The 26,891-nt window shown below is 36.9% G+C and overlaps 2 protein-coding genes across 13 annotated transcripts in view; one reads left to right on the top strand and one right to left on the bottom strand.

Annotated features, from left to right (window-relative positions):
* The window catches only part of LOC101320015 (BBSome complex member BBS5), a 38,033-nt gene extending 17,372 nt beyond the window's left edge, over positions 1 to 20,661 (top strand). For 6 of the 7 annotated variants that reach the window (XM_019923010.3, XM_019923011.3, XM_019923012.3 and 3 more), the window contains 7 exons: positions 954 to 977; positions 4,301 to 5,422; positions 9,252 to 9,409; positions 9,530 to 9,637; positions 12,366 to 12,551; positions 14,969 to 15,115; positions 19,988 to 20,661. In XM_019923010.3, coding sequence (XP_019778569.1) covers positions 954 to 977; positions 4,301 to 5,422; positions 9,252 to 9,409; positions 9,530 to 9,637; positions 12,366 to 12,551; positions 14,969 to 15,115; positions 19,988 to 20,099 — 1,857 coding nt within the window. In that variant the 3' untranslated portion in view covers positions 20,100 to 20,661. Of the gene's footprint in view, positions 1 to 953; positions 978 to 1,129; positions 1,884 to 4,300; positions 5,423 to 9,251; positions 9,410 to 9,529; positions 9,638 to 12,365; positions 12,552 to 14,968; positions 15,116 to 19,987 lie in introns of those variants that run through there. The other variant, XM_004328966.4, reaches the window with a different exon arrangement.
* A 112-nt stretch (positions 20,662 to 20,773) lies between these two features.
* The window catches only part of FASTKD1 (FAST kinase domains 1), a 34,030-nt gene continuing 27,912 nt past the window's right edge, over positions 20,774 to 26,891 (bottom strand). For all 6 annotated transcript variants that reach the window (XM_019923014.3, XM_073807606.1, XM_033860048.2 and 3 more), the window contains 5 exons: positions 25,811 to 25,942; positions 25,332 to 25,445; positions 22,333 to 22,471; positions 21,569 to 21,683; positions 20,774 to 21,016 (listed from right to left, as the gene is read on the bottom strand). In XM_019923014.3, the coding sequence (XP_019778573.1) occupies positions 20,915 to 21,016; positions 21,569 to 21,683; positions 22,333 to 22,471; positions 25,332 to 25,445; positions 25,811 to 25,942 (602 nt within the window). In that variant the 3' untranslated portion in view covers positions 20,774 to 20,914. The remainder of the gene's footprint in view (positions 21,017 to 21,568; positions 21,684 to 22,332; positions 22,472 to 25,331; positions 25,446 to 25,810; positions 25,943 to 26,891) is intronic.

The following is a 26,891-nucleotide window of genomic DNA, read 5'->3' as shown; positions in this document are numbered from 1 at the left end:
AGAGCTACTAAATTTCTTGTGATTTTTTTTTAATCTGAGTCATGTTTAATTAAATAATGCTTTAAGTGTGTAAAATAGCATAGAACTTGAGACTTTTTAGAATGTCTTAAACATGAGTTGGAGAGTAGTTTGTTTTTCAGGTTAGGGATTTTTTTGTGTGTGTGAAAATACTTTTAAATTACCAAACTGGGAAATAGTTTGAGAACATACTTATTCAGAGGATTTCAGATGTGTGAAAAGTTTTTTCACACTTTAAGATAACAGAATATATTAAATATAGTTAATTTAATTAATTTAAAGTCTATACTTTCCATAAGTAACCTTTATGAGATGGACCTCCCTCCTTTCAGTTTATAGGTATATTATCTTAAAATGGATTTCTATTTGAACAGTAAACTTTCTTGTTTCCAAATTTGTACTATTTAATTAATAGCCAAAATAATAATAATACTTTCTATGTACTGTGGTCTATGAATCTGACTAGACTATCTCTCTGGGAATGAAAGTTTTTAAGCAAAGTGTGAAATAAGTATAAGATAGTTAATAATAAACTACTACTGCCTCAGTGTATGCATTTGCTGACACATTGAAGCACTGATTGCTTTGTTTTGTTTTGCCAGCATCTTCTTCTAAACCAAAAGTAGGGGTGAAATTTTATAGCTGCTTAGTCATTCTTTGTATCTCCTTTCAAGTTAACAATGCTAATTATACACCAATTACAAAGCACATTTTTAGCGCTTAAAGCGTAACTCTTGAAGACATAAATGATTGACAGAGGAAGTGAATTTTGCTACCAGCATTGTAAAGATAGGTGAGAAAACCATTAGACACACAGTAACAGAATATAAAATACAGTTCGTTACAGAATTGTTCTGTAAATTAATTACCTGTTCCTTGGCCTGTTAACCTATTATATATCAAGTATGTGAAATATAATTTTCCTTGTCTTATAGGCTTATTTTGCTGATGGCAATAAGGTAAGGATATTTTACCTATAGTATATGAAAAAAATTTTCTATATTCCAGTATTTAGTATTCACAAACTTATGTGAAACCTATTTTTTGGTTTTTTTTCCTCTTCCTTGCCCACATTCTCTATTCCCATCTCATCCTCTTATCTCCCAAAAAGCAACAAGATCGTGAACCTGTGTTTTCAGAAGAACTGGGGCTTGCAATAGAGAAACTGAAGGATGGATTCACCCTACAGGGACTTTGGGAAGTAATGAGTTGATCTTGAGTTGAGCTGGGTTTCTATTTAAAGATATCTCAAGATTAAAGATACTAGTCGCCTGCTATAAGGCATGGCATAGTTTTTACATTTACAGAAAAAGCTTTTCAGAGAGTTTTTTTAATGATTAAGGAAAAACTCATTTGTCGAAGATTTTATTGCCAGTCTTCTAAAAATTATATTTGAAATTGTAATCAAAATGTATCTGGTTTGTTGTAAATATGTTTATTTTGTAACTAATACTTGTAAATTATTAGTCTGTGGATATTAAAAGACTGTATCATGTTGAGTTTAATAAAGAATTTATGCAGCACCATTAAATGTTTTGAAAGTGTTATCTAAGAGCATAAGACTCTTCTTATGGAGTAATCAAAATGCTGCTTTTTTAATTATAAAAATCTGGTTTAAATATATTTATCACATAGCTCCAAAGGTAAGCCAACTCTCATATAAATTAGAAACCTTAAGCTTGTCATTTTTAGGTAACCATTTATGTAAAAACTAAAAATTTTAGCTAACTTTGGAGGATATCAACCCCTATGTAAAGTTTTGGGCACTATTTTGGAAATAATTTCAATATCGTTTTGGCAAGAATACATTTATTTTGTAAGGAAATAGTTTTAAATAGTTTGTAAATAAATAGTTTATTTGTTGACTTGCTCTTTGTTTGCATTCATTGAAACTTCTTTGAAGTTTTCAAAAATATGATATTATTTTCTGATTTCTTGGTCAGGTTAGATTTGGTGACCTCTCTTGCATAAGTGTTTTTTGCCACTGCTTCAGTATAAAGAAACTTTGTAAAGAACTTTTGTCAAAACATTAACCCTCTTTTTCTAGAGTGAAAAAAGTGAGTGTGTAAAATCATTTAAAATAAGATGCAACTGTATGTACAACCATAGACACATAGTACAACCAAGGGCTAACCTGAGTTTAATAAAGATCAATGAACAAAAGCTATAAATTGGTTTCTTCATTTAAATAGGAAAGGATTTTTACATTTTTAAGGGATGGGGTTATAATAACCTATATTAGGGGGAAAATATTGCTTGAAAAAGGTGTACAGGTCAAAAAAATGCAGCTAGGAATATTGTTTCAATAGTTTTTCAAGCAAAACAGACTATAAAATTGCCAATTAGTAAGGAATAATCTCAAAACGTCAAAACACTGTGTTTGCATCTGACTCATTAATCTTTTCAGATGTTAGGTGTTACGTGTAAAGAGAAATGAGTCATTTATTGTTTAAACAAGGGAGCAGCTGTTAGTTTTTTCTAGTGTGTTAAAACCTTTAGTGGCCTCTATAAATGGAAAGAGTCAATGAGCTCTTCTCTCAGCTGTTGTTTTAGCAGCTGACAGTACCATTGACTCCACCGTGATGTAAAATAAGGGAAAAAACTTTTACTGATGGATGGAGACCCTTGAAGTTTAAAAATACATAATTCCCTGATCTGGGGGCATTCATTGATTCACTCAACAAACATTTATGGAGCACCCATGAGGCCCTGTGGCTATAGCATTGAGCAAAACAAACCTCCCCCAAATCCCTGTCTTTATGGAGCTTATGTTCTTTTGAGCATGTTTAAGAATACCAACCTTTGAAATTACAGGATTTTTACAGCCCCACTGAGTTTTTAAAAACGTGAGAATATAATTTTGTAATAAAATATTTCATGAAGAAGTATATGATGCTATTTGTATGTAAACAGAGGATCAATTTTTTTTCAAGTCATGCTTTCTGCATCCCATAATTAATATGGTGTGTTCTATTATAATCAACAACTTAAATTATGATTCTAGTCATATACTTTTTTTGTGTGTGTATAAAGCCTGTTTTCCAAATTATACCAGGAATGTAGCACTTCATCCTGATTTTGCTATTTCTATTGATTACATTGTTCTCATGGGGTTACAATACATCTGTTCTTTTTTTTTTTTTTTTTTTTTGCGGTACGCGGGCCTCTCACTGTTGTGGCCTCTCCCGTTGCGGAGCACAGGCTCCGGACGCTCAGGCTCAGTGGCCATGGCTCACGGGCCCAGCCGCTTCGCGGCATGTGGGATCTTCCCAGACCGGGGCACGAACCCATGTCCTCTGCATCGGCAGGCACACGCTCAACCACTGCGCCACCAGGGAAGCCCCATCTGTTCTATTTTTTAAATTTTTATTTAATGAAAGATCAACACAAAACCACAGAATATCGTTAGTGATCATACTGTATGTGTGTAGATTTTTTCTTTCCCTAGGGCCGACTTTTAACCTTTTTTTTTTTTTCTTGTCTTAATGTTTGCCACATCAAATCCTTTGTAGAGCAAGGCAGGGTGTGAACAAATTAAATAATTTCATAATTTAATTCAATACTAATTATAGTTTTTCCACTTAAAAATACTGATAATTTGGAATGTCTTAGAAAATAGCAGTTTCTCTGCATTTATTTTCAATCATGATGGGGGGATATTATTATTTTAAAGGTTTTTTTTCCAAAAAAAATCTATAATTATAGTACCTAAGTAGAAGTCTTTGTTTCCTACTTCTAAAAGAAGTTTATATATCCCACTGTTTTGAGTAGAAAATAAAAATTTGTAGCAGTTATGGAATATTGGAAAGGAGATCTTGCTTATGAGTATCCAAATGAACTCAGCTCATATTCTTGAACTTTGCATCATTAATTCAGATAGCCAAGTAGCTTGCCACTAGACCATTTTTAGCGGACTGACTCATTTTTATGATTCAGTTTTCTGTTAGTTTAATAAACATTTTCTTGCGGTAGCCTTTATTAGCATATCTTGTAATGCTTTATGTATTTTAAAGCTTTCCACTTCATTTAAATCTCTTGTTTCTTAGCTGTTTCCTTAGTGATTAAAAGTTCCAGTTGTTCCTTTCAATCTGTAACAGCTGCAAGAACTCTTCTTTCCAAACTAGCTCTCCTAAATTCCCTTGTTAGAGTTGGTATCTATATTTAGCTGGTGGGATTAAATTGCAAAGGCTTCAGGCTGGGCAAAGCACACTGATCTGCCTTTTTACTGCTAGACCTGTGTGCTGTGAGGAGCTAAGGCCTTAGTGTCCCCTTCCTTACCCAGGTTACTCACAAAATGGATTCCCAGCGGGAACTTGCAGAGGAACTGCGGCTTTACCAATCCACCCTTCTTCAGGATGGTCTAAAAGATCTCCTGGATGAGAAAAAATTCATCGATTGCACACTAAAAGCAGGTGACAAAAGTCTTCCTTGCCACAGATTGATTTTGTCAGCTTGTAGTCCTTACTTCCGTGAGTATTTTTTATCTGAAATTGATGAGGCAAAAAAAAAGGAGGTAGTACTAGATAATGTGGATCCTGCTGTACTGGATTTAATCATTAAGTACCTGTACTCTGCCAGTATTGATCTCAACGACGGAAATGTGCAAGATATTTTTGCATTGGCCAGCCGCTTTCAGATCCCCTCCGTGTTCACTGTCTGCGTTTCTTATCTTCAGAAAAGACTTGCTCCTGGTAACTGTCTAGCTATCCTAAGATTAGGACTTCTTCTTGACTGCCCGAGACTCGCCATCTCTGCCCGTGAATTTGTGTCTGATCGCTTTCTACAGATTTGTAAGGAAGAGGACTTCATGCAACTGTCTCCACAGGAGCTGATCTCAGTCATTTCCAATGACAGCCTAAATGTAGAAAAGGAAGAAGCTGTATTTGAGGCAGTGATGAAATGGGTGCGAACAGACAAAGAAAACAGGGTTAAAAACCTTAGCGAAGTGTTTGATTGTATCCGTTTTCGCCTTATGACAGAAAAATATTTTAAAGATCACGTTGAGAAAGATGATATAATTAAAAGCAACCCAGAACTCCAGAAAAAAATCAAAGTTCTCAAAGATGCCTTTGCAGGCAAACTCCCAGAACCTAGCAAAAACACAGAGAAGGCTGGGGCTAGTGAGGTGAATGGTGACGTTGGTGATGAAGATTTACTTCCTGGTTACCTGAATGATATTCCCAGGCATGGAATGTTTGTCAAAGACCTCATCCTCTTGGTTAATGACACAGCTGCAGTAGCTTATGATCCCACGGAAAATGAATGCTACCTTACTGCACTGGCTGAGCAGATCCCCAGAAATCATTCCAGCATTGTTACCCAGCAAAATCAAGTGTACGTGGTAGGAGGCCTCTATGTGGATGAAGAAAATAAAGATCAACCTCTACAGTCGTACTTCTTCCAGGTAAGAAAGGATATTTTCATATATGTAGAGACATAAAGGAAAGGCTGTTAGTCACCATCTAGTTAGCTGACTTGTGAATTATTCAGGCTGCTTGTATTTTATTCTACTTGATGTGCTATTCCAGTCCCTTGAATTTTCATTACTTAGAGGGAGGGCTGACAAATATTTGAATCAGTTAACTGCTTGTTAATATTTAATAAACGTTTTGGTAAAGAATGAGGTTCTATTAATATTTAATAAACGTTTTGGAAAAGAATGAGTTTCTAATTAATGTATAAGTGATGGCTCACGATTTTCTTTATGCATTTTACCCAAAATGTCATGTTTATAGTTGATTGTGACTGTAACCCTTTAAAGTCCAGTATTTTAGTAAAAACGAAATTTAATCTTGTGTCCTCTTTCTGAAAAACAGGTTACTGTATTTCCCAAAATCAAAGTACTTTACACATTACAAAATGTTATAATTGATCAGATTTTCTACCTTCTTCCAAGTTTCCTTGAACTGATTTGAAGTTCCTGGAGGTAGCATTTCATCTCTTATTTATGGTTACTGCCTAAAATATACTTTTGTTGAAAATGAAAAGAACTTGTATACATATTTTACATGCTTTGGATTACCTTCTAGGAAACGCTGTCTACACAAGTGTCACTCATTTGGATTAATTGTATTTAGAAATATTTATGATAAATGATCAAATTTATTTGGATCAGAGTTGTACTTAGACATATTGGCAACTTAATCTGTATTATGAAACCATAGAAGTTTCCAAGAAAACACATCCTCCTAAACTAACACTCTTTGTAGTTTGTTTGAAAGGAGTTCGTTTCATATTATCAACACATTATATTTACCAGTTTATGAAGGAATCAGTGGCTTAACCTTCATCTTTAATAATGTCAGTACCAGTACTTTGTAGCTTACAGATAGTTCAAAAGAGTTTGTTTAGGTCATGGCTACTTATGGCCTGGGGTTTATGGGCACTTGAGTTGGAAAGGCCAAAGATAAGCATGTGTAGAATGTCATACCACAGTCACTGAATGCTTTCAAAGTGTGTAACATACGGTGCATTTATAAAGCACACTCTTTTTTTTTTTTTTTTTTGCCGTACGTGGGCCTCTCACTGTTGCGGCCTCTCCCGTTGCGGAGCACAGGCTCCGGACGCGCAGGCTCAGCGACCACGGCTCACAGGCCCAGCCGCTCCGCGGCTTGTGGGATCTTGCCTGACCGGAGCATGAACCCGTGTCCCCTGAATCGGCAGGCGGACTTTCAACCACTGCACTACCAGGGAAGCCCTAAAGCACACTCTTTAACCAGCTTTTTCTAATCTTGAAAAATGTAATAATACATGTTAATCACGGTTCTTAATTTTCCAAGTTCCATTAAAGAATGTTAACTATGAAATATGATTACAGCTTCTATTTTATTTTTATAAGTATTTGAATGTGGGCCAGAAAATTTCCTAAGCCCTAATTTTAAATTCAGATAAATTTCAGGAAGGGTAAATTCAATTGAAAAGGCAATAATTTTATCTAGGAAGTAAAAATGACATCAAAATACAGACAGACAGACAGATACCTGGAAATCATAGACCCAAAGAATACTTAATAGCCTTATCTTTATTCTCTTCCATCCTGTTACTGCCCTTGCTTTTATTGACACAGCCTCTCATTTCTGAAACCTGCTTGATGTTGTTCCTTTTGGCTACAAAAGGTTATACAAAGTTGAAAGGGTCGACTCCCTGTCATTTCCCATGCCTTGCTCCTTCTAAAAGGCACAAATAGTGGGACAAGATGCCAGGATAAAAACACCTGACTGTAAAAGAGGGTTATGACTCACAAGAAAATATATGTATGAGAATCTCAGGCTTTGTATTTTCTGCTTGGTCACCTCTGTTTAAAATGTATTAAGTTAGGATTCATATGACCTTTGATTGTATACTAGAATTAGATTATGAGAATTTTTTCCCTAGGTAAGAGCTGGTCTTTTCCATAGACTTAATAGTTTCATCAAATCTTTGAACACCACATCTTAAAGTAATCTAGGTCCAAACTCTAATTTTAAGGGTGAGAAAACTGAAGCCAGAGAGGTTAAATAGCTTGACAGCTTATCTGTAAAAAAGCCTGGCAGGCAGTCTACTGTCTCATCTGCTGTAGGAAGTGCCCTATCCGGGGTAGTATGGGAATGTAGACAGTATTGTGTAGTGTGGGCTGTAAACCCTCTGGTTTGGGATCATGATGGCTGCTGTTCCCACTTAAAAAGACAAACTATGAATTTGTATAGCTTGCATCAAGTATCACTTAAAAGCTCTGTGAGTTTGTGCAAATTATTTAAACTTTCTGTACCTCAGTTTCCTCATATGTAAAATGGAGAAAATAAAAGTCCCTATCCTGGAGGACTAGATGAGATTACCTGTGTCAAGCATTTAGTATGAAGCCTATCACAGAGTAAAAACTCCATAAATGCTCATTATTACTGGTACTATACTACATACCACTTTCTTGATAAATAATTTTTTTCAAGAAATGAAAACAGGGCTTCCCTGGTGGCGCAGTGGTTGAGAGTCCGCCTGCCGATGCAGGGGACACGGGTTCGTGCCCCGGTCCGGGAAGATCCCACATGCCGCGGAGCGGCTGGACCCGTGAGCCATGGCCGCTGAGCCTGCGCGTCCGGAGCCTGTGCTCCGCAACGGGAGAGGCCGCAGCAGTGAGAGGCCCGCGTACCGCAGAAGAAAAAAAAAAAAGAAAACATTAGTGATCACAGTCTGGATGTTGAAATTTGTGACTGCAAACTAACAGTGTATGTGTGGGGATCAAACCGGTCATCTCTGCTAGTTTTAAATAGTACTTTGCTTTAACCAAGGTTACTAGACCAGATAGAGATAGGCTTCCATAAGGACCCCTCCCTATACCACAGACTTTAATATCTGCATCTATCCTTGGTATCCAATTATTCTGGGTTTTATTCCTTTTTCTTCGACTGCATAGAAGTAGCACTAGAGAGGACAACAAACCTGTGAATGCGCACCCTCAGAAAGCAGTTTTCTTGTGCTTTGGTGTCCTAAAATGCAAAGTGGAAAATCTTAAAATTACCAATAGTAAGTGCTAAAGCTGATGCCAGCCATATCAGGATCACCTATCCCAGAGCGTGGGCTCTTGGAGCGCTGTCTTAGGCTTGTAGAACCGGCAGTAGCAAAAACAAGCAAAGTTACTTCCTAACATAAACGAGAGAGAGAGAGAGAGAAGGGTATTTTAAATGACTCCCTGAAAAAGGCTAGGAAGTTATAGGCTATAACACCTGCCTGTATCCGAAGTAATAAAGTGAAGCATGGAGAACCTAAAAATGTTGAAGGAAAGAAAAAAGATAATGCCTAGTGCCCCAGCTGTCTGTGAAGTGAGCGACAGGTCCAGCTGTCCCGGGCGCCAGCTTGGGAGCATGTTAAATATAGCATGCGGGGTTCAGTCACATACTGTGACCCTCTTTTTCCCCAGTGTCCTAAAAGTATTATGAGTCCTTGTTCAAACCTGAACAAGGCAACATGGGAAGAAAATTTGACAAGAAATCTCACAGTTCTTAACTAATCTCTGGTGACTATTTTATTTTCTCTTTCTTCAAGTTCTGCAGGTTTGAGTACTTTTAGCTATTTTGGTAGGTCAAGTAGCTTTTCTCATTTTTCTCGGTAATTCAAAGGTAAAATATGATCCTTTTGGGGTTGTAGTTTTACTTTTGAGAACTCTGACTATCTCAATGAATTCTAAACAACAAAGTATAGCATATTTTTTGGTACACCTGTAACAAGCTCCACAATTCCTTATATATTGTTTCTTTCAGCTTGATAATGTAGCATCTGAGTGGGTTGGACTTCCACCTCTGCCTTCAGCCAGGTGTCTCTTCGGTCTGGGAGAAGTAGATGACAAAATCTATGTAGTTGCAGGCAAAGACCTTCAAACAGAGGCTTCGCTGGATTCAGTATTGTGCTATGATCCTGTGTAAGTTGGCATGACATTCTCGTTTCCTAAGCATTCAGGTATATGAGTGCCTATATCAAAGTCATAATTTTAGAACCTGAAGTTCACTAAAAGCATATAAATTCTATCTTCTGATTTTAGGGCGGCCAAATGGAATGAAGTTAAAAAACTTCCTATCAAAGTCTATGGCCATAGTGTGATTTCACATAAGGGGATGATATATTGTCTCGGAGGAAAGACCGATGACAAGTAAGTACCCTGACTTCTCCTTATGGTTTATATCCAAGTGATTTTTTTATTACAAGGGTTCCTTCCTGTTTTCACTTGAATCTACATGCTGAAATAGGACTTGGTTCTCACCCATAACATTTTGAAAGTAAAATTTCAAAATAAAATTTTGAAAAGTTATTGGAGGATATTTAAAATGATTGATGAAGGAAAACTGTATACAGTTTTAAAGTTGCTAAAGTCAATTTCTGTATGCCCAGCATATTGCTAAGAACAAACATAATATCTCCATCATAAGCATTCTTACAGTGGAAAAGCAGCATTTAGGAACATAATCAAGCCTTTTATTTGGCTAATTTATAATTATATTTTACTACATTAAAACCAGTGGGCTTTTTATTCATTTAGCCATAAGTAGATAAAAATTAAGTGTATCTCTTTAATATAATATTTTAAATATAACTATTAAAACAATAGTGCTTAAAAATCATGGATTTGTACTTTACATTCATCAGAGAGAATTTAGATAGTTGAGTTTGAAACTGGTGACTGGGGACTGAAAAGGGGGCAGTTCTTTCCTCAGCAATGTTTCACTTATTTACTCCTGGACAGGTGATATTCAAAATATTTAACAACTGGTCACAAACAGGCACTGATCAAACAGAATAGATATACCTGATATACCCAGTAGCACCCAGTCTCTTATGAGAAAAAGAGGATGAAGTTTCATATAACTTGCTTTCTAGGTACTTTTCAAGGGATAGGTAATTAGGAAAGAGATCTTATACCCCCAAGGGAGAAGTGAGTTTAGAGTGCTCCAGAAGTCAGTCAGTTAAGCCAGTAGCCTGTCTGGTAAAATGAAGATTTTTAGCTTCAATAGTGAGAACAAATTTCCTGCCCCTGAAAACTCTGCCTAATTTGGCTTGTATCATTTACCCAGTTTGTTCAAGAGATGCCCAATCCTGGAAAGGGAGTCAGAATTAAGAATTTAAGGGCAAAGCAGGAAAGGAGAGTAAAATATGGAAATGTGCTAGAATTAAAGAACTGTATGTTGTGCAGTTAATAGTTAATGACTATTACTCAATTAAAATGACATATATTACAGAAAATATGATTTTTAAAAGCAAAGGGTTTTTATACAGTCTGTCCATATTCAAAGATAATATATTCTGAAATTTTGATGTCCTCCTTGATGCAAGATATTCCCATCAAATAAACATTTAAAGGAAGGCCATATTATAAACACACTCAGAGCAAAATCTTGTTTGGAACATTTTTCCTGAGTAATAGAATGGAAAATCTGTATTAAGCAGTGTTATGACTGGAAACATAGTGACTCCGCCAAATGATTTAAATTGTTTCCTTCGAGTAGTATTAGTAACTAGGAAATTGATGTGTCAGTAAGAAGCATGCAGGTCTTGTCAGTAAGAATACATTAATCTTGAAAATATGATTAACCAAAACAACATTGCGGGCTTCCCTGGTGGCGCAGTGGTTAAGAGTCCACCTGCCAATGCGGGGGACACGGGTTCGAGCCCTGGTCCGGGAAGATCCCACATGCTGCAGAGTAACTAGGCCCGTGCGCCACAACTACTGGGCCCACGTGCCACAGCTACTGAAGCCCACGTGCCTGGAGCCCGTGCTCCGAAACAAGAGAAGCCACCACGTGAGAAGCCCGTGTACAGCAACGAAGAGTAACTCCTGCTCGCTGCAACTAAAGAAAGCCCGCGCAGCAACGAAAACCCAACGCAGCCATAAATAAATAAATAAAGTTCCCTTTAAAACAAAACAAAACAAAACAAAACCCCAGAACATTGCTTGACAAATGCCAAAGTCAAGAACTTTGAAAAGAGTCATTACCTAAAATAAGCACTGAATTATACTAGTTATCGCCACTGCATTTGAAGAACATGATTTTGGATCGTGTTCTTATGGAGGAGTTTTAAGATAATACTCATAGTCATATATTAGAGGAAATGCTTCTACTCCAGATATCTGGTCTTTTATAAAACTAAAAAAAATTGTCCTCACAAAAAGTTGAGATTTTGTTTGGTTGCTTTTTGGCTTTACCAAATATATCCAGTTAATCAATTCTTATTTGGAATTCGAACTCCCATCAGTAAATTATGGAATCATAACAACATACTAAGAAGGATAATTCAGGTAAGTCCAGGTTTTTCTGGTACCATTTAGCATATAAAATTGTTTTCATTACTCATCAGCTCAGATGACTAGTTGTCTAATCTTTACTCCCAGATTTCTTAAAATGCATTGGTATATTAGTGGTAGACTAAAATAAAATGAGCCATCATATTGCAGTTACATTTAAAATAGGTACATTCACACCTAGTTATTTCTTAAGTTAACTGATTCATTCTCAGGATATTCAGATAATGAAATGAATAAACGTTTTTGTTACTGAGGCACAATAAAGGGTTTATGAATTTTTGTTAACTATTGTGTATTGAATTTAGTAGCAGATAGGATTAAAATTACTCTGCCTGGGTCTCTAGGCAATTGCCAAAAGTAAAGGACCCTACCTTCCAGTAGTATAATTAAGATTTAAAATAGCTTTAGTCCTCATATTTGGAATTGTCCTTTGCTTGGTGATATATGTTCAGATTAAGAATTTTCCTGATCCTCACTATACTACATATTTCAAACGAGAAGCAAAGGTGATTAGTGAAGTTGCTTCTTTCAAAAAAGAAAGCTTCTAAAAGGACCATTTTGTTTTATTTTATGTTTACAGAAAGTGTACAAACAGGATGTTTACCTACAACCCCAAAAGAGGAGACTGGAAAGATCTGGCTCCAATGAAAACCCCTCGTTCCATGTTTGGAGTGGCAGTCCATAAAGGCAAAATTGTGATTGCTGGAGGCGTCACTGAAGATGGTCTTTCAGCTTCAGTTGAAGCTTTTGACCTCACCACCAATAAGTAAGCTGCCATCTCTTACTACAGAATATGAATCACTATATGTTTTAATTTCTAACTTTGGATAAAAATTAAGCTTTCCAATTAGGACATGGGGAGAAGAGGCAAGGGAGGCAAGGATTGAAGAGGAAGTGTCTTCATCTGTGTTTCTTTTGGTGTTATGGGTGTGAAATGCCTAACATTTTGATGCATTATGTGTGTTTGTAATTTGGAATACATGACCCTCAAGTAAATGTTGGAGTGATCAATCTATCCTTACTTGTTATTAACTTTGTGAATTTAGTCATGCAAAGGTAATACTTCTGAATAATTATATACACATAAATGGATATATATCTCTCTGTAAGGTTATTCGATTTGAAATATGTAGTTTCTTTAAGGACAAAAAGACCTCCACTTAGTTTGTGATATTTGTAATGCTTCAGATGTTTGATTCTTTTGTGTTCTTTATAATTTTCTTTTCACTTTTAAGCTTGTATTGGCTTAAAGTTAATGTAAAAGATATTTGACAGATATTCTTTACATAGAATTAGTCCTTTTCAAGTTTTTGAGCTCACACATCTAGATGAGTATATAGTTTTTGTTTTGTTTTGTTTTTTGTTTTTTGTTTTTTCCCAGACGCGCAGGCTCAGCGGCCATGGCTCACAGGACCAGCCGCTCCGTGGCATGTGGGATCTTCCCCGACCGGGGCACGAACCCGTGTCCCCTGCATTGGCAGGCGGACTCTCAACCACTGCGCCACCAGGGAAGCCCGAGTATATAGTTTTTATGCTCCTCATTTAGCAATGAGGAAAAAATTACAGCATTATTATTACTTTTTTAAGGAACCATGTACGCCTGATTACAAAACAGACTTTAGTTAATCTGAAAATTACAATAAGTTTTATGGAATTAGATTTTTATGATCGTTAAAAATCATGTTTTTTTGAAGACTATATAATATGGGTAAAAACTCAAGTTATAAGAAGTTAAAGAAGCAGCACGCAAAACTGCAAATACTCTATGTTCTTAGTTTTGTTCATATGCATAGATGGATGTTTAAATTTATATGCATTTTTTAAAATGACAAAATTATAGCAAAATATTGCTTATGATTATGTCTGAAGGACATGATCATGGGTGATATTTGTTTTCTTCTGTACCTTTCTGTTTCTCCAGATTTTGTATAATGTACATATATTTTTATAATTAGAGAAACAGATATGTTTAGAGAAAAACTATGAGGTCCACCTTCTTTTTTTTTTTGTGGTACGTGGGCCTCTCACTGCCGTGGCCTCTCCCGTTGCGGAGCACAGGCTCCAGACACACAGGCTCAGCAGCCATGGCTCACGGGCCCAGCCGCTCCGCGGCATGTGGGATCCTCCCGGACCGGGGCAAGAACCCGTGTCCCCTGCATCGGCAGGTGGACTCTCAACCACTGCGCCACCAGGGAAGCCCTGAGGTCCACCTTTATGCCAGAGTAATGGAAGAGAGCTACCAATATGACTAACTCATTCTAGACTCTTGATACTTCCAATTAATTTGATTTTATCTTTAGTGATGCTATTTCATATAGCTATTAACATTAAAAGTTTCCTTAAATCCTTTACTTAAAAGGATGAAGTATAAACTATTAAAAAGAAAATTTCCAACCCTGGTTTGTAAACTATTCTTATCACATGCTTTATTTAAAAAGGGTTTGGAGGGCTTCCCTGGTGGCACAGTGGTTGAGAGTCCGCCTGCCGATGCAGGGGACACGGGTTCGTGCCCCGGTCCGGGAAGATCCCACATGCCGCGGAGCGGCTGGACCCGTGAGCCATGGCCGCTGAGCCTGCGCGTCCGGAGCCTGTGCTCCGCAACGGGAGAGGCCACAACAGTGAGAGGACCGCGTACCGGAAAAAAAAAAAAAGGGTTTGGAGATTTCTTGAGACACTATGGAGATCAGAGTTTTTAAAAATTTGTATTAGCATTCAAATGAAATCCAACACAGTAGGGCCTACGAGCCCTAGAACTTCCCCCCAAAATTCCACTTTTTTTTTTTTTTTGGCCACGCTGCACAGCATGTGGGATCTTAGTTTTCCAACCAGGGATTGAACCCGTGCCCCCTGCAGGGGGAGCACAGAGTCTTAACCACTGGACCACCAGGGAAGTCCCTCAAAGCTCCACTATTTATGGCATACAGTTTGATAACCACTGCTGAAGGTGCTAACTAATGAAGGTGAAGTATTCTTGGATTGACATATTGAGGGCTTTAAAATCTAATCTGGTTACATCTTTCAAATAAAGGAATATTTAGATATTTTCCAGTAGCAAATTTAATCTTCTAATTTTGGATGTTTATGCTACTTGAAGTTTTTAATTATAATTTCCTATAATTGTTCAGTAAATACATTTGGCATTTTTTAAAGTTTTACATTAACTGTATCTTCAATAATTCCTAGGTGGGAAGTAATGACTGAATTTCCCCAAGAAAGAAGTTCCATCGGTTTGGTCAGCCTGGCTGGATCCCTGTATGCCATTGGTGGTTTTGCCATGATTCAGCTGGAGTCTAAAGAATTTGCACCCACTGAAGTCAATGACATATGGAAGTAAGTTTTCTTCACTCCAATTTTCTGAACCAAATATTAAATCAAATAAGATAAAACAATTTTGAATAGGAAGCCAGACTTTCCCAAAATGCGCAGGCTCAGCGGCCATGGCTCACAGGCCCAGCCGCTCCGCGGCATGTGGGATCTTCCCGAACCGGGGCACGAACCCATGTCCCCTGCATCGGCAGGCGGACTCTCAACCACTGCGCCACCAGGGAAGCCCTGTATCCTACTTCTTGAGAGTAAACTAAACATTCTTTGAACCTGCTGAACTTTTACACATTGCCACTTACTTAATCAAGTACTGCTTCTAGTTAGCTGTGAGCTTGGGAAAGAACTTATCGGGGCCTATTTCTTAATCAGAAATTGAGAGTTGGACAACTGATCCTTTGTGTAATGAACGCTCTAGGCATCCAGTAGAGCAAAGGCTTCCAAACCACTTACCTTTCTCCCAGAGAGTACTTTATTTCCTAAGAAGACAAAGTCTGGAATAAACACTTAAACTCTTGAGTTTTCCATGATTCATTAACTCTATTTTGAATCTAATTTAAATATTTTCCCAATTTTCTGAGGATTCAGTTATAAAAGCTTTTTAGAAAAGTGAAAAGTAGCAATCCACTTGATTGCTACTTTTCCAAGATAGGTGCTGGGTAGGTCTCCCAAGTATAACACTTGCAGTTGTTACTCATTTGAACTATTTGACAGTTAAGCTTAAAATGAATGTATTTAAAAAGGGGTGTGTGTGTGTGTGTGTGTGTGTGTGTGTGTGTGTGTGTGTGTGTGTAGTTTACCATAGTTTCTAATGCAATGAATGTCACGTAGAGGACCAGTGTATCCAGAAGTCTTGGGAGCAGAAGTGTAACTTGTGTCATGGAAGAAAGTGTGTGTGTAGTTTACCATAGTTTCTAATGCAATGAATGTCACGTAGAGGACCAGTGTATCCAGAAGTCTTGGGAGCAGAAGTGTAACTTGTGTCATGGAAGAAAGTCACATAGTAACATAGCTGGGGCAGGGCATACAGTGTGCAGACGTCTGGTCACTATCAGGTCACCACATGTGCTGTCTTCAGCCCAGGCACCATGCTTGCTGATCTAAGTTTACAGGAGGTAGATCTCAGTTGCCTGAGGTGAGCATGAGTTCATGCTGTATACTCATCCAGAAACTGCCAGACTTACGCTTTACCTGTCAGTTTAAAGGCCAGCCCCACTCCCAAGTCTGGATGCCCTTACCTGGCCTGTCACCAGATTGTCCAGAACCTTGGTACTCGAAGTATGGTCTGTGGACCAGCTGTGTTGGCATCTCCTGCGAGCTTCTTAGAAATGCGGAATCCCATGCCCCAACCCAGACCTACTCAATCCGAATCTTAATTTTAACAAGATTAGTGGGTGATTTGCTTACACATTTAAGTTTATAAGTACAGCTTTGGAAGAGTGATCAGTGAAGGCATAACATTGAGCCTGAGAGTGAAAAGTAGGTAACATTTGTTCTATACCTGAACCAGTACATGCCTTATTCCCAGCTGGTAAACTGGAAGGCTGAAAGGCTGGCAGCTTAACCAAACAATTATTTTGTGCATCAGACATCATTTCCTTATGTTGTAACAGTAACTAACTGTGTAGGGGGCAAGAAAAAGTGGCTATAAAAGGCAGTTAACTGGGACTTGCCTAGTGGCGCAGTGGATAAGAATCCGCCTGCCAGTGCAGGGGACACGGGTTCGATCCCTGGTCCGGAAAGATCCCACATGCCATGGGGCAACAAAGCCCGTGCGCCACAACTACTGAGCCTGTGCTCTAGAGCCCGCGAGCCACAACTACTGAAGCCCATGCACCTAGAGCCTGTGCTCCGCAACAAGAGAAACCACCGCAATGAGAAGCCCATGCACCGCAGCGAAGAGTAGCCCCTGCTCGCCAAAACTAGAGAAAGCCTGCGCACAGCAACAAAGACCTGATGCAGCCAAAAATAAATAAATAAATAAATAAATAAAATTTATTTAAAAAATAAAGGAAGTTAACTATTACCTTTCTTCCTCCAAAAAAGAGGGAAGATAAAGAAACTGGAAATTTCCAGGGAAAGAGGTTAGACCTAGCAAGAGGATGAGATAGGAAAAGACTGGAAAGCAGCGGAAAAAAATATGAAATAATGGAGGGCTGGGAAGGTTAGGGTTTTTGGAAAATGGGGATAGGTACCAAGAGTGAATAGGCAGTGATTCTTAACCCTGGCTGCTTTTATTTATTTATTTTTTGGCCGCACTGCACGGCACGTGGAATCTTACTTCCCTCACCAGGGATTGAATCCACGCCCCCTGCATTGGGAGCGTGGTGTCTTAACCACTGGACCACCAGGGAAGTCCCCTGCTGCTTTTAAAATATACCAGTGCCTGGGCCTTCTTGCAGACCAATTAAATCAGTTTCTGCAGGCAGGGCCTGGGCATCACTAGTTCTTAAAACCTTCCAGGTGATTCTAATATGCAGCAAGCCTTGAGAAACACTGATGTTAAGGAATGGTGCTATCAGCTGAACACCACATGAGCCACTCTGGATCCTAATGGTGATCAAAAGCCAAGTTGCCGGCTTCCCTGATAGTGCAGTGGTTGAGAGTCCGCCTGCCAATGCAGGGGACACAGGTTTGTGCCCCGGTCCGGGGGCATCTCACATGCCGCGGAGCGGCTGGGCCCGTGAGCCATGGCCGCTGAGCCTGCGCATCCGGAGCCTGTGCTCCGCCGCAATGGGAGAGGCCACAAAAGTGAGAGGCCCGCGTACCGCAAAAAAAAAAAAAAAAAAAGCCAAGTTGCTTCAACAGAATACTGCAGACAGAAAAGGAAAGTACAGCATCTCCTGGTAATTTTAGCAGGAGGGATTCTGATTATGGTTTATTTTTGTGATTAAGGCAGTGCTTCTCAAAACTGCTCGCTCATTGGAATCACCTCGGGAACTTCAAAAAGCACCGACGCTGCCTCTGTTCCCCTCTATACATTGTGACTTAATTGACCTGGGATTTAGTTTGGGCTTTGGAACTTCCAAAAGATCCCCAGATGATTCTAATGTGCAGACAAACTTCGGAACCACTGGATTTGGGAAAGGCAAGAGGAGGGGGCATTCATCATTATCTGCTTGGCTGTAAAATTTTAAATTTAGGTACTGGTATTTTCCATTTAGGTAATAAAATCTGGGGCAATAATTCTCAAACCTTGCTGCATATTAGAATCACTTTGGGAACTTTAAAAAAGTCAATCTCTAGGGGTGGGATCCAGGCATCAACATTTTAAACATCTCCAGGTAGTTCCAATTTGCGAGTCAAGTTTGAGAACGAATGATCTGCAGTGGTTCCCAAGGCAGCATCAGCACCACCTGAGTACTTGGTAGATGTGCAAATCTTTAGTCCTCACCCTGCAGATCTACTGAACCTCTGGGGGTAGCGGCCAGCAAACTGTGTTCTAACAAGCCCTCCAGGTGACTTTGATATGCGATAAGTTGAAAGCCACTGACCTACAGAGAAGTAGCTACCCACCTGCCCTCAACTTCCTAGTGAATTCACACATGCAGAGATGAAAATAACAGTGTACTACATTCTAAATCTATAGACCCTCTTACTGTGATGTAAAAAATAATTTCCATTTCTCATATTTTTTCTTGAAATCATTCCATTATGTAGGACTGACCAAGCTGAAAGTAAAAAATATAACTGCCAGGAAGCAAATGCTTTTAGGCCTCATTTAACCTCAACCTCCTATTGCTTAAATGTGGTCACTTTTTCATTAGATCATTTAAAACTGTTCTTTATCTTTTAATTTGTTGCTCCAAATTTTATATAGATAATCAAGGTTCTTTTCCTGATTAGTGGTAGAATATTTTTTGTCTATTTTTCCCTACATAAAAATCACTCAGTGCACAGTACAGCTGTACAGCTGTTAAATTTGGACCATTGATGTAAGTCAGATAGGCATCAACTAATTTTAAAATTATTTTAAATCTCACTCACTCCTTGTAGAATGATTTGGGAGTATTTCCTATGTGCCAAGTATTGATAGCTTCTGGAGGAGGAAAGATAGCAATGTGAATAAGATATATGTACTTTTGAGCTTGTTGAGGACATAAATATAGGGGAAAAAATTAAAATAGAAGAATAATTGTTATAATGGATACCATACAAAGGACACTGTGAGAAATGAAGAGAAAACAACAAACTGCTTGAGGAAGGTGAGAAAGGCTTCAGAAAGAAAGCAGTGTTTAGGAGTTTCTGATGCAGAGATGGCATTCCAGGCATCAGGCAGAGGAAAAGCACACAGGTCTCAAAGGAACCCAAGTTGTCTGTATCTTTATAACCCTGAATATTCAGAGGGGACAACCAGTTCTTACCTAATGTCAACTGCAAGAGTAGTACTCACACAGGACAATAAAGGGGAAAGAGAATGGCTTCTTGCAGAGTGACCACTAGTGTCATGTACCATGCTGAGCACTAGTGTATGGGAACAGCTGAAATCATAATCAAAGTGACTAACAGTCTCTGCTCTTCCCAGTTCTTACTCTTTGGTGACCTTGACTCATGGGGACCAGCCATCTTTAGCAGTCCAAAGGCGAAAGATTAATTGCCTGTCTGTTACCCGTCATCTCTGGACGGTCTCTGATTCCCGCAGGCTTAACTGCCTAAGCATCCAGATTAAATACCATGCCAGTAATATGGGCATATGCTCAGAGAATGCGTACTTTTGGAGGAATTCAAGTGTTTGTTAGTCTACAAGTCAGGTGCATCCTCCTCTGGGTAAGAGCCAGTAGGGTTTTCTCGGAGAACAACATTTGTATATTCAACACAGGGAAATCTATAGAACTATCTACTTAAAAACAACTTACTGATTGCTTTCTTTTTCTCCATCAGGTATGAAGATGATAAAAAAGAATGGGCTGGAATGTTGAAAGAAATACGTTATGCTTCAGGAGCTAGTTGTCTAGCAACACGGTTAAATCTCTTCAAACTGTCTAAGCTATAAACAAGAAGGTGAAAAACCATAATAGATAGGGAGGTGGTCTGTTTGGATAATAGGGCTTTAATTTATTGTTTTTAAAAAGGCTATACAGAGATTCATGTAGAAATTATTCACTATGTTATTGTCCAAGAGATTAGCAATGGGAATCAAAACCTCAAAGTTATTGAATCTTCAATGTAATGATCAGAGCTTAAAACCATTGTCTAAGAAATTAAATCTTAAATTGAACAGATTATTCCTTTTGTTAATCTGTCTCAATCAACTGTAAAGAAGCTTCCTAAATCTGAGTTTACTAATCCTTTCATTTGCATTGTTGAGGTAGCTTTACACTTGTTTTCTATTACAAATGAAATTGGAGAATGAAATATGTACATCTGCATTTTCTAAAAATGTTTAAAATAGCAAAAACCTTTCCTCATGCTTCAAGATATAACAAGAATCCTATGCATTATATAAAAGATTATATGCTGTAAGAAAAGTTTGGAAATGCTATTTAAGGAGTATAATAAATGGGTCTCATTTAAATTTTAAAAAATTTAAAAATAATAAAATATAGTTCCTGCCACATAGTATGCACTCAAAGAATGAACTGTAAACTACTTAAGTTTCTTAAAAGCTACATGTCTTTTATATTAAGAATTTTAAACAGTTTCCCAACTAGATAGTAGAGAAAGTAGTCCATTGTAAAATGTCTGTTTATTTTAATAGGTATTAATTGACCTAGAAATCAATTCTACATTATTTTTTAATTGAATCAAGCCACTTAATTAAAATAAGTCCAAATATGACGCACCATGATAACTAATTTTCAGTAAAAACTATGATGATGATTTGCCTTCTCCAAATATCCGTTCTCTCAGGTAGTCCATTCGAGCATTCTTTGTTGACAGTGCCATAGAGTTCCATTCAAAATGAGGGATCTGTAAAATAAGTAATGTAGTCTGAATGAAAGCTCAAAAGCAGCAACAAAAAACATCAGGGAAGACCTCTAAGAATACTGAGAAGAGCTATAGGAACCCTAAGACATTAGTTTACATAAGCATAGCCTTTGAACCCTATTTGGAAGGTTGCCTTCTTCTTGACAACACCTGGAAGACCCTTTTCTGCTTCGCAGCTCCTTTCATCCTCCTGTTCCTACAATACCAACAATGGACATTTTTTCCCATGTGCCTTTCTTATATTTATACACTAGCCTTTTTCTCTTATAACTCCATCCATCTCCATAGTGCCTCTCTTTATTGTAAGATGAATATAAAAATCAAGAGATTTTCTAGAGACAATTTTAAAAATTATTTTTATGTACTATTCTTAAAAAAAAAAGAGGGTGTTCTATTTCAGAGAGATTTTAATATAGCTTTTTTTAAATATTAAAAAAAAAAAGGTAATTCTACAACTTTCACCTTAAAAGGGGACACATGTAAAGCCAGTGTCTCTGGGTTTTTTAAAGGCTGAATTACATAAGTATTTCATACCTGAATTACATGATACCCCAAAATTTCCAAGTGTCGTTTTTTCATAGCAGATTTTCCTTTTAAATGAGGGATGTTTCTACAAAATGCTCTCGAATCCAAAAATTCCAAAGCAATCCTACATAAGATGAAAATAAATATTTACTTCTGAAATTGAGAAACTGAAAAATTATAAGCCTTTCAGGAACAAGGGTGCATCTTTATAATCTAAAACCGCCAAATGAATAAATGAGTATACTAAGTTATTTTTCTACTTAAATTAGTAATTAATGACAAGTAATCCGATTCATTAGAATTAAACCAAATTATAGTAAGTATCTGCATGCTTTCATCTATTTGTTTCTTTGTCCAATACATATTTATTATGCACCTACCATATGTAAGGCACTGTGAGGGATACAAAAATAAAAGGACACACTTTATAGTCTAACAAAGAACATATGATACATAGTATGTAACTGTAATGCAGTGTAGGAAGCAGCTATGTGCTATCCGAAAAGTAGAGAGGCATGGGAGGTCCAAAGAAGAAGACACTATTTATTTCCACTGAGGACAACTTGAAGGTTAGTGCTTTAGATATTGCTAGGCTTTGGACAATGAAGGATGGAGATTAAAGCAGAAAGCACAAGAAAAGCAAAGGTATGTGGGTAGCATGCATGAGATACATGAGGAGCAGATTCTACTATAAATAATCCTTGATAGCTGCGTTCATTAAATCGTGCCAAATTTAACATTTAGATAACAAAATCTGAAACTAAGAAAGGTACTTTTCAGCTCCTGGTGGCAGTCTTGATCCAGCTATTTGAGTATTTAATTCCGAGTGTATTTTTGGTAGTTTTCCCGAAGTTGTATTATGGCTTCCATACGGAATAGGTTTTTTCCTTTTATCTAAGATACACTCAAAATCTATAAGAAAGTACAGGAACCAACAATATGAATTAGGTAAATTCTTATAGGTAAAATTTTAAGATATATTTTAAATATTTATACATGTATATAAAGACACACACAAACAAACATGAAGAATGAGGTACCTCCCTAATTATCCAACTTATTTCATTTATTTATTTATTTATTTTGGCCACACCACGCAGCATGCAGGATCTTAGTTCCCCGACCAGGGATTGAACCCGTGCCCCCTGCAGTGGAAGCTTGGAGTCTTAACCAATGGACCGCCAGGGAAGTCCCTATCCAGCTTATTTTATATATATGATCTAGTCCAAGATCACCTCTCTTTGAAAATCAATGAATAAAAATCAACCAGCAAGTCTTACTAAACTATTATTTAGCATGGGGGCTATATTTAGCACTGCACTAAGCCAAATCACATTACAGTTTTATTTTAATCCCCTTAAATCTCTTGGTCACAACTGGAGGAAGCTAAACCAACTCATCTGAAAATTAGTAAAGACAAAGATTGAAGCATGTATCCTGTCTTTCCTGTATGAACTGTACATAGGGTAACTAAACAGTTGACATAGGAAAGTTCTTTTTAGACAAATTCCAACTAATAAATGCAGAATGACAGATGTAGAATATCACTACTTTTCCACCCTTGATGAATAATGCATTTAGACAATAATTTTAATAGCTGCTAAAATCAGTAGGTGAAAAGCTGATGGGAAAGCTTCCTAACGGATAGCTGACAACATATAAACACACTGATGAATCTTAATATAATAAAAAGGGGACAACCAGAACTGTATGTCTTCTGATAAGATGCAGTAAGAAGCACATACGACCTATGAAAAAGCTGGCCAAAAAAATGACCACTGCCACTCCTAAGCTAACCTGAATCTAATCAAGCCTCTATATCTAACTACTGGTTTACAGAAAAAATAGGGGATGCAGGAGCATGTTGAATGACACCACAGGGTTTCAACTGGAAAAGTCCAACAAACAGTAAAATAAAACATATAAAAGATAATTGAGACACTTGAACGTTGACAAGCTATATAATATTAAGAAATTATTATGAATAGTTGTAGAGGTGAAAATGATGGTACTGTGGTTATATATCCTTTTAGATATACATTCTAAAATGATATATTATCTGTGATTTGCTTGAAAAAGATCAGGTGGGACTCTGATTAGTGAGTATTAATAATTTTTAATGCTGGATGAGGGTTCATTATACTATTCTATTCTTGAATATGTATGAAATTTTTACATAATAAAAACAATCATAAAAATGTATTTAAACCAAGAAAAATGAAAAAAGAAACAATGAATGAAAAGGAAGAAAGAGTAGGTTTAATTACCTATTCTTTATATATAAGGGAAACTGGGGCACTGAAGCATCTTCAAGTTAATTATCAAACATGAAATATACTTTTCTCATAAAGAAAATGAATTCTGGAGCTAGAAGGCCTAGGTCATCCTGGCTTTGCCATCTGCCAGCTACATAACCTTGGGCAAACAACAATGTCTCTGGGCCTCAGTTTCCTTATCTATAAAATAGAATAATTTGCAAAACTTATAGGGATATAATATAATATAAGTTTATATATATAAAACACATCATAATATCTAACACATAATTAATACGTAACATAATAATATGTAAGTGTATCAATTACTGTTGTTGTCATATGAAATTACAGCATTGTTTGAAAGATGCACATACCAGCAAAAAACCTTAATAAATCACAGCATAGTCATTCAATGAAATATTATGCAGTCACTAAAAATAATGTATAATTATATTTGTTGGCATAGAAAAATATTCACAACATATAAACAAAGCTACAAACACTATAAAATAAGCCATTTTGGTTTTTAAAAAGTCAGAACTTTTTAAAGTACATATTGCTTGCACACATGAACATGTATTGCTTGTAAAATCAGAAAGAAAACAACAAATGTCATTAAAAATGAAAAAAAAGTCAGAAGGAGAAACATAGACACCAAAAGTAAAGAGTGTTTGTATCATGGGTGATTTTCCTTTTTGTTATCTGTCCTTTCTGGTTTTTCTATAAGCACGTATTACGTATCCTATAAATGAGTGTTTTCTTCCAATCCTTAGTTCTTAATCATACTACTGTATTGTCTTAATTATACCACATCCTTATATACAAATATTACCAATTAAATCTTATTTTTAATGATCTATATATATTTTCACATAAAAATAAGCCTCTTGACAACATGAGGTACAAATATGAGTTGGCAATACAATGGGCTTGGGATATAATAATCCTAGTTCCCCAACCAGGGATTGAAGCCATACCCCCTTCAGTGGAAGTGCAGAGTCCTAACCACTGGATCACCAGGGAATTTCCTGAAAATTTCCAAGATAACGAAAAAAATTTTTTTAAAGTTTTAAAATTCCAATTGATGAGATGATTCTGTTTAGTTTGGCTTTCTGAAAGTAGCTAATAACCTACCATAGGTTAGCTTAGCTACCATAGGTTAGCTAAGTAGCTAATAACCTACCTCTCATCTCTTATATCCTTTATTTGAAGAAAAAAAAAAAGAATGTATTTTCATTTCCTTCTGATGGTTGACACACAACTGAACAACCAGGAGAGCACATTCAAAGTCTCATCTTTCAGTTTCAAGTCTCATCTTTCTATATATAGTTGTATCACTAAAAGGGGGTATATATGAATGCCACACATGTATACACCCATACATGAATAAACACATACATATAAGTCCCATTTTGTCTATTAGAGACACACAAAACTAGACATGGTTAGACACTATCTAGCATATAGACCCCACAAAAATGTAGCAAAGCCCATGAGCATCATTAAACACTTACCTATTGTGTAGTAATAAGGTGTAAGAACAGAGGCTTTTACAAAATTGATTCCTCCTAGTACCTCTGCTAACATTTTATAAATCTGCTGTTGTGCTCCATTCATACGGCCAAAATCTTCAGGAAAATAAAAATAATTAGTTCACTTAAAATAATCAGCTTTTGAATGAAAATCATCCCGTATCTACAAACTGAAAAATAGCTTAATATTTCCAACAAGAGTTTCCATGTATTGTAATACCACCTGCAATAACACTAAATTCAGCACAAGTTCTTTGGCTCTCTACCAAAAGAGGTTTAGTGTCCTAAATATTAAGAAATACTTACAACACAAATTTCTCTACAAAATGGTTCCATTAAACAAGTTATGGCACTCTTGGCAACTCTGGTGTCATGGTTAGTTTTAACAATAAAAACAGTGTACTACCTAATAATGTACTTTAGAATTAAGCTTTACTTTCTGACCCAAACAAAATTCAAACCTTTTTTATACTGCTGTTGACAGAAGCGGTCATGAAACCATGGAATCTGATATTCAGGACATTCCAAGCAGACTGCTCTATTTAATTCCATAAGACGAAATTGGACCTTCATATTTAGAGATGAACATAAAACTGAAATTAAAAAAATACATTAATAGACTTTGATAGCTTGAACTTAGCAAAGACGATTCATTTTTCACATTCATTTATCCCCATAATGGTTGTAACTTTTATTCTCATATTACAAAATCATTTCATTTGCATACACATGCTTTATATTTTTAAATTATTACATTCAGTGGGATGATTAGGACAAACACCTATGTTTTTCACTAATTATGAATATTAAAACTACATTTTAGGGGCTCCTCTGGTGGCACAGTGGTTAAGAATCTGCCTGCCAATGAAGGGGACATGGGTTCGAGCCCTGGTCCGGGAAGATCCCACATGCCACGGAGCAACTAAGTCCATGCACCACAACAAATAAGCCTGTGCTCTAGAGCCCACAAACCACAACTACTGAAGCCAGTGCCACAACTACTGAAGCCCGCGTGCCTAGAGCCCGTGCTCCGCAACAAGAGAAGCCACTGCAATGAGAAGCCCGCGCACCGCAATGAACAGTAGCCCTGCTCATCGCAACTAGAGAAAGCCGTGCACAACAACGAAGAACCAAAGCAGCCAAAAATAAATAAATAAAAACAAAAAAACTACATTTTAAAAAATACTACTAAAAAATATTCATTGACCTAATATTCCACATTTAGCAGTCTATCCTAAGGAAACAAAGATGAGCGCAATGACTCACGTATAATAATCATTATTTATAGTAATGAAGAATTGGAAACAACCTACATGCTAACAAATTTTATTACTTCCTTATAATGGCAGATTCTATAGACTAAAAAATCATGACATCAAAAAATATTTAATATCATGGAAAATTGTTCAAAATATAGTTCAATGACAAAAGCAACAGACAAAAGTGAACATATGTATAATTCAAATTTTGTTTTAAAATATATATAGGTATATAAACATACATATAAGGGCAGGAGACAGAAAAGAAATACTCCAAAACATT

Source organism: Tursiops truncatus, chromosome 7, assembly GCF_011762595.2.
Source record: "Tursiops truncatus isolate mTurTru1 chromosome 7, mTurTru1.mat.Y, whole genome shotgun sequence".
NCBI classification, from domain to species: Eukaryota; Metazoa; Chordata; class Mammalia; order Artiodactyla; family Delphinidae; genus Tursiops; species Tursiops truncatus.
Note: the sequence above shows the minus strand (reverse complement) of the source record. Positions and strands in the feature narration are given on the sequence as shown.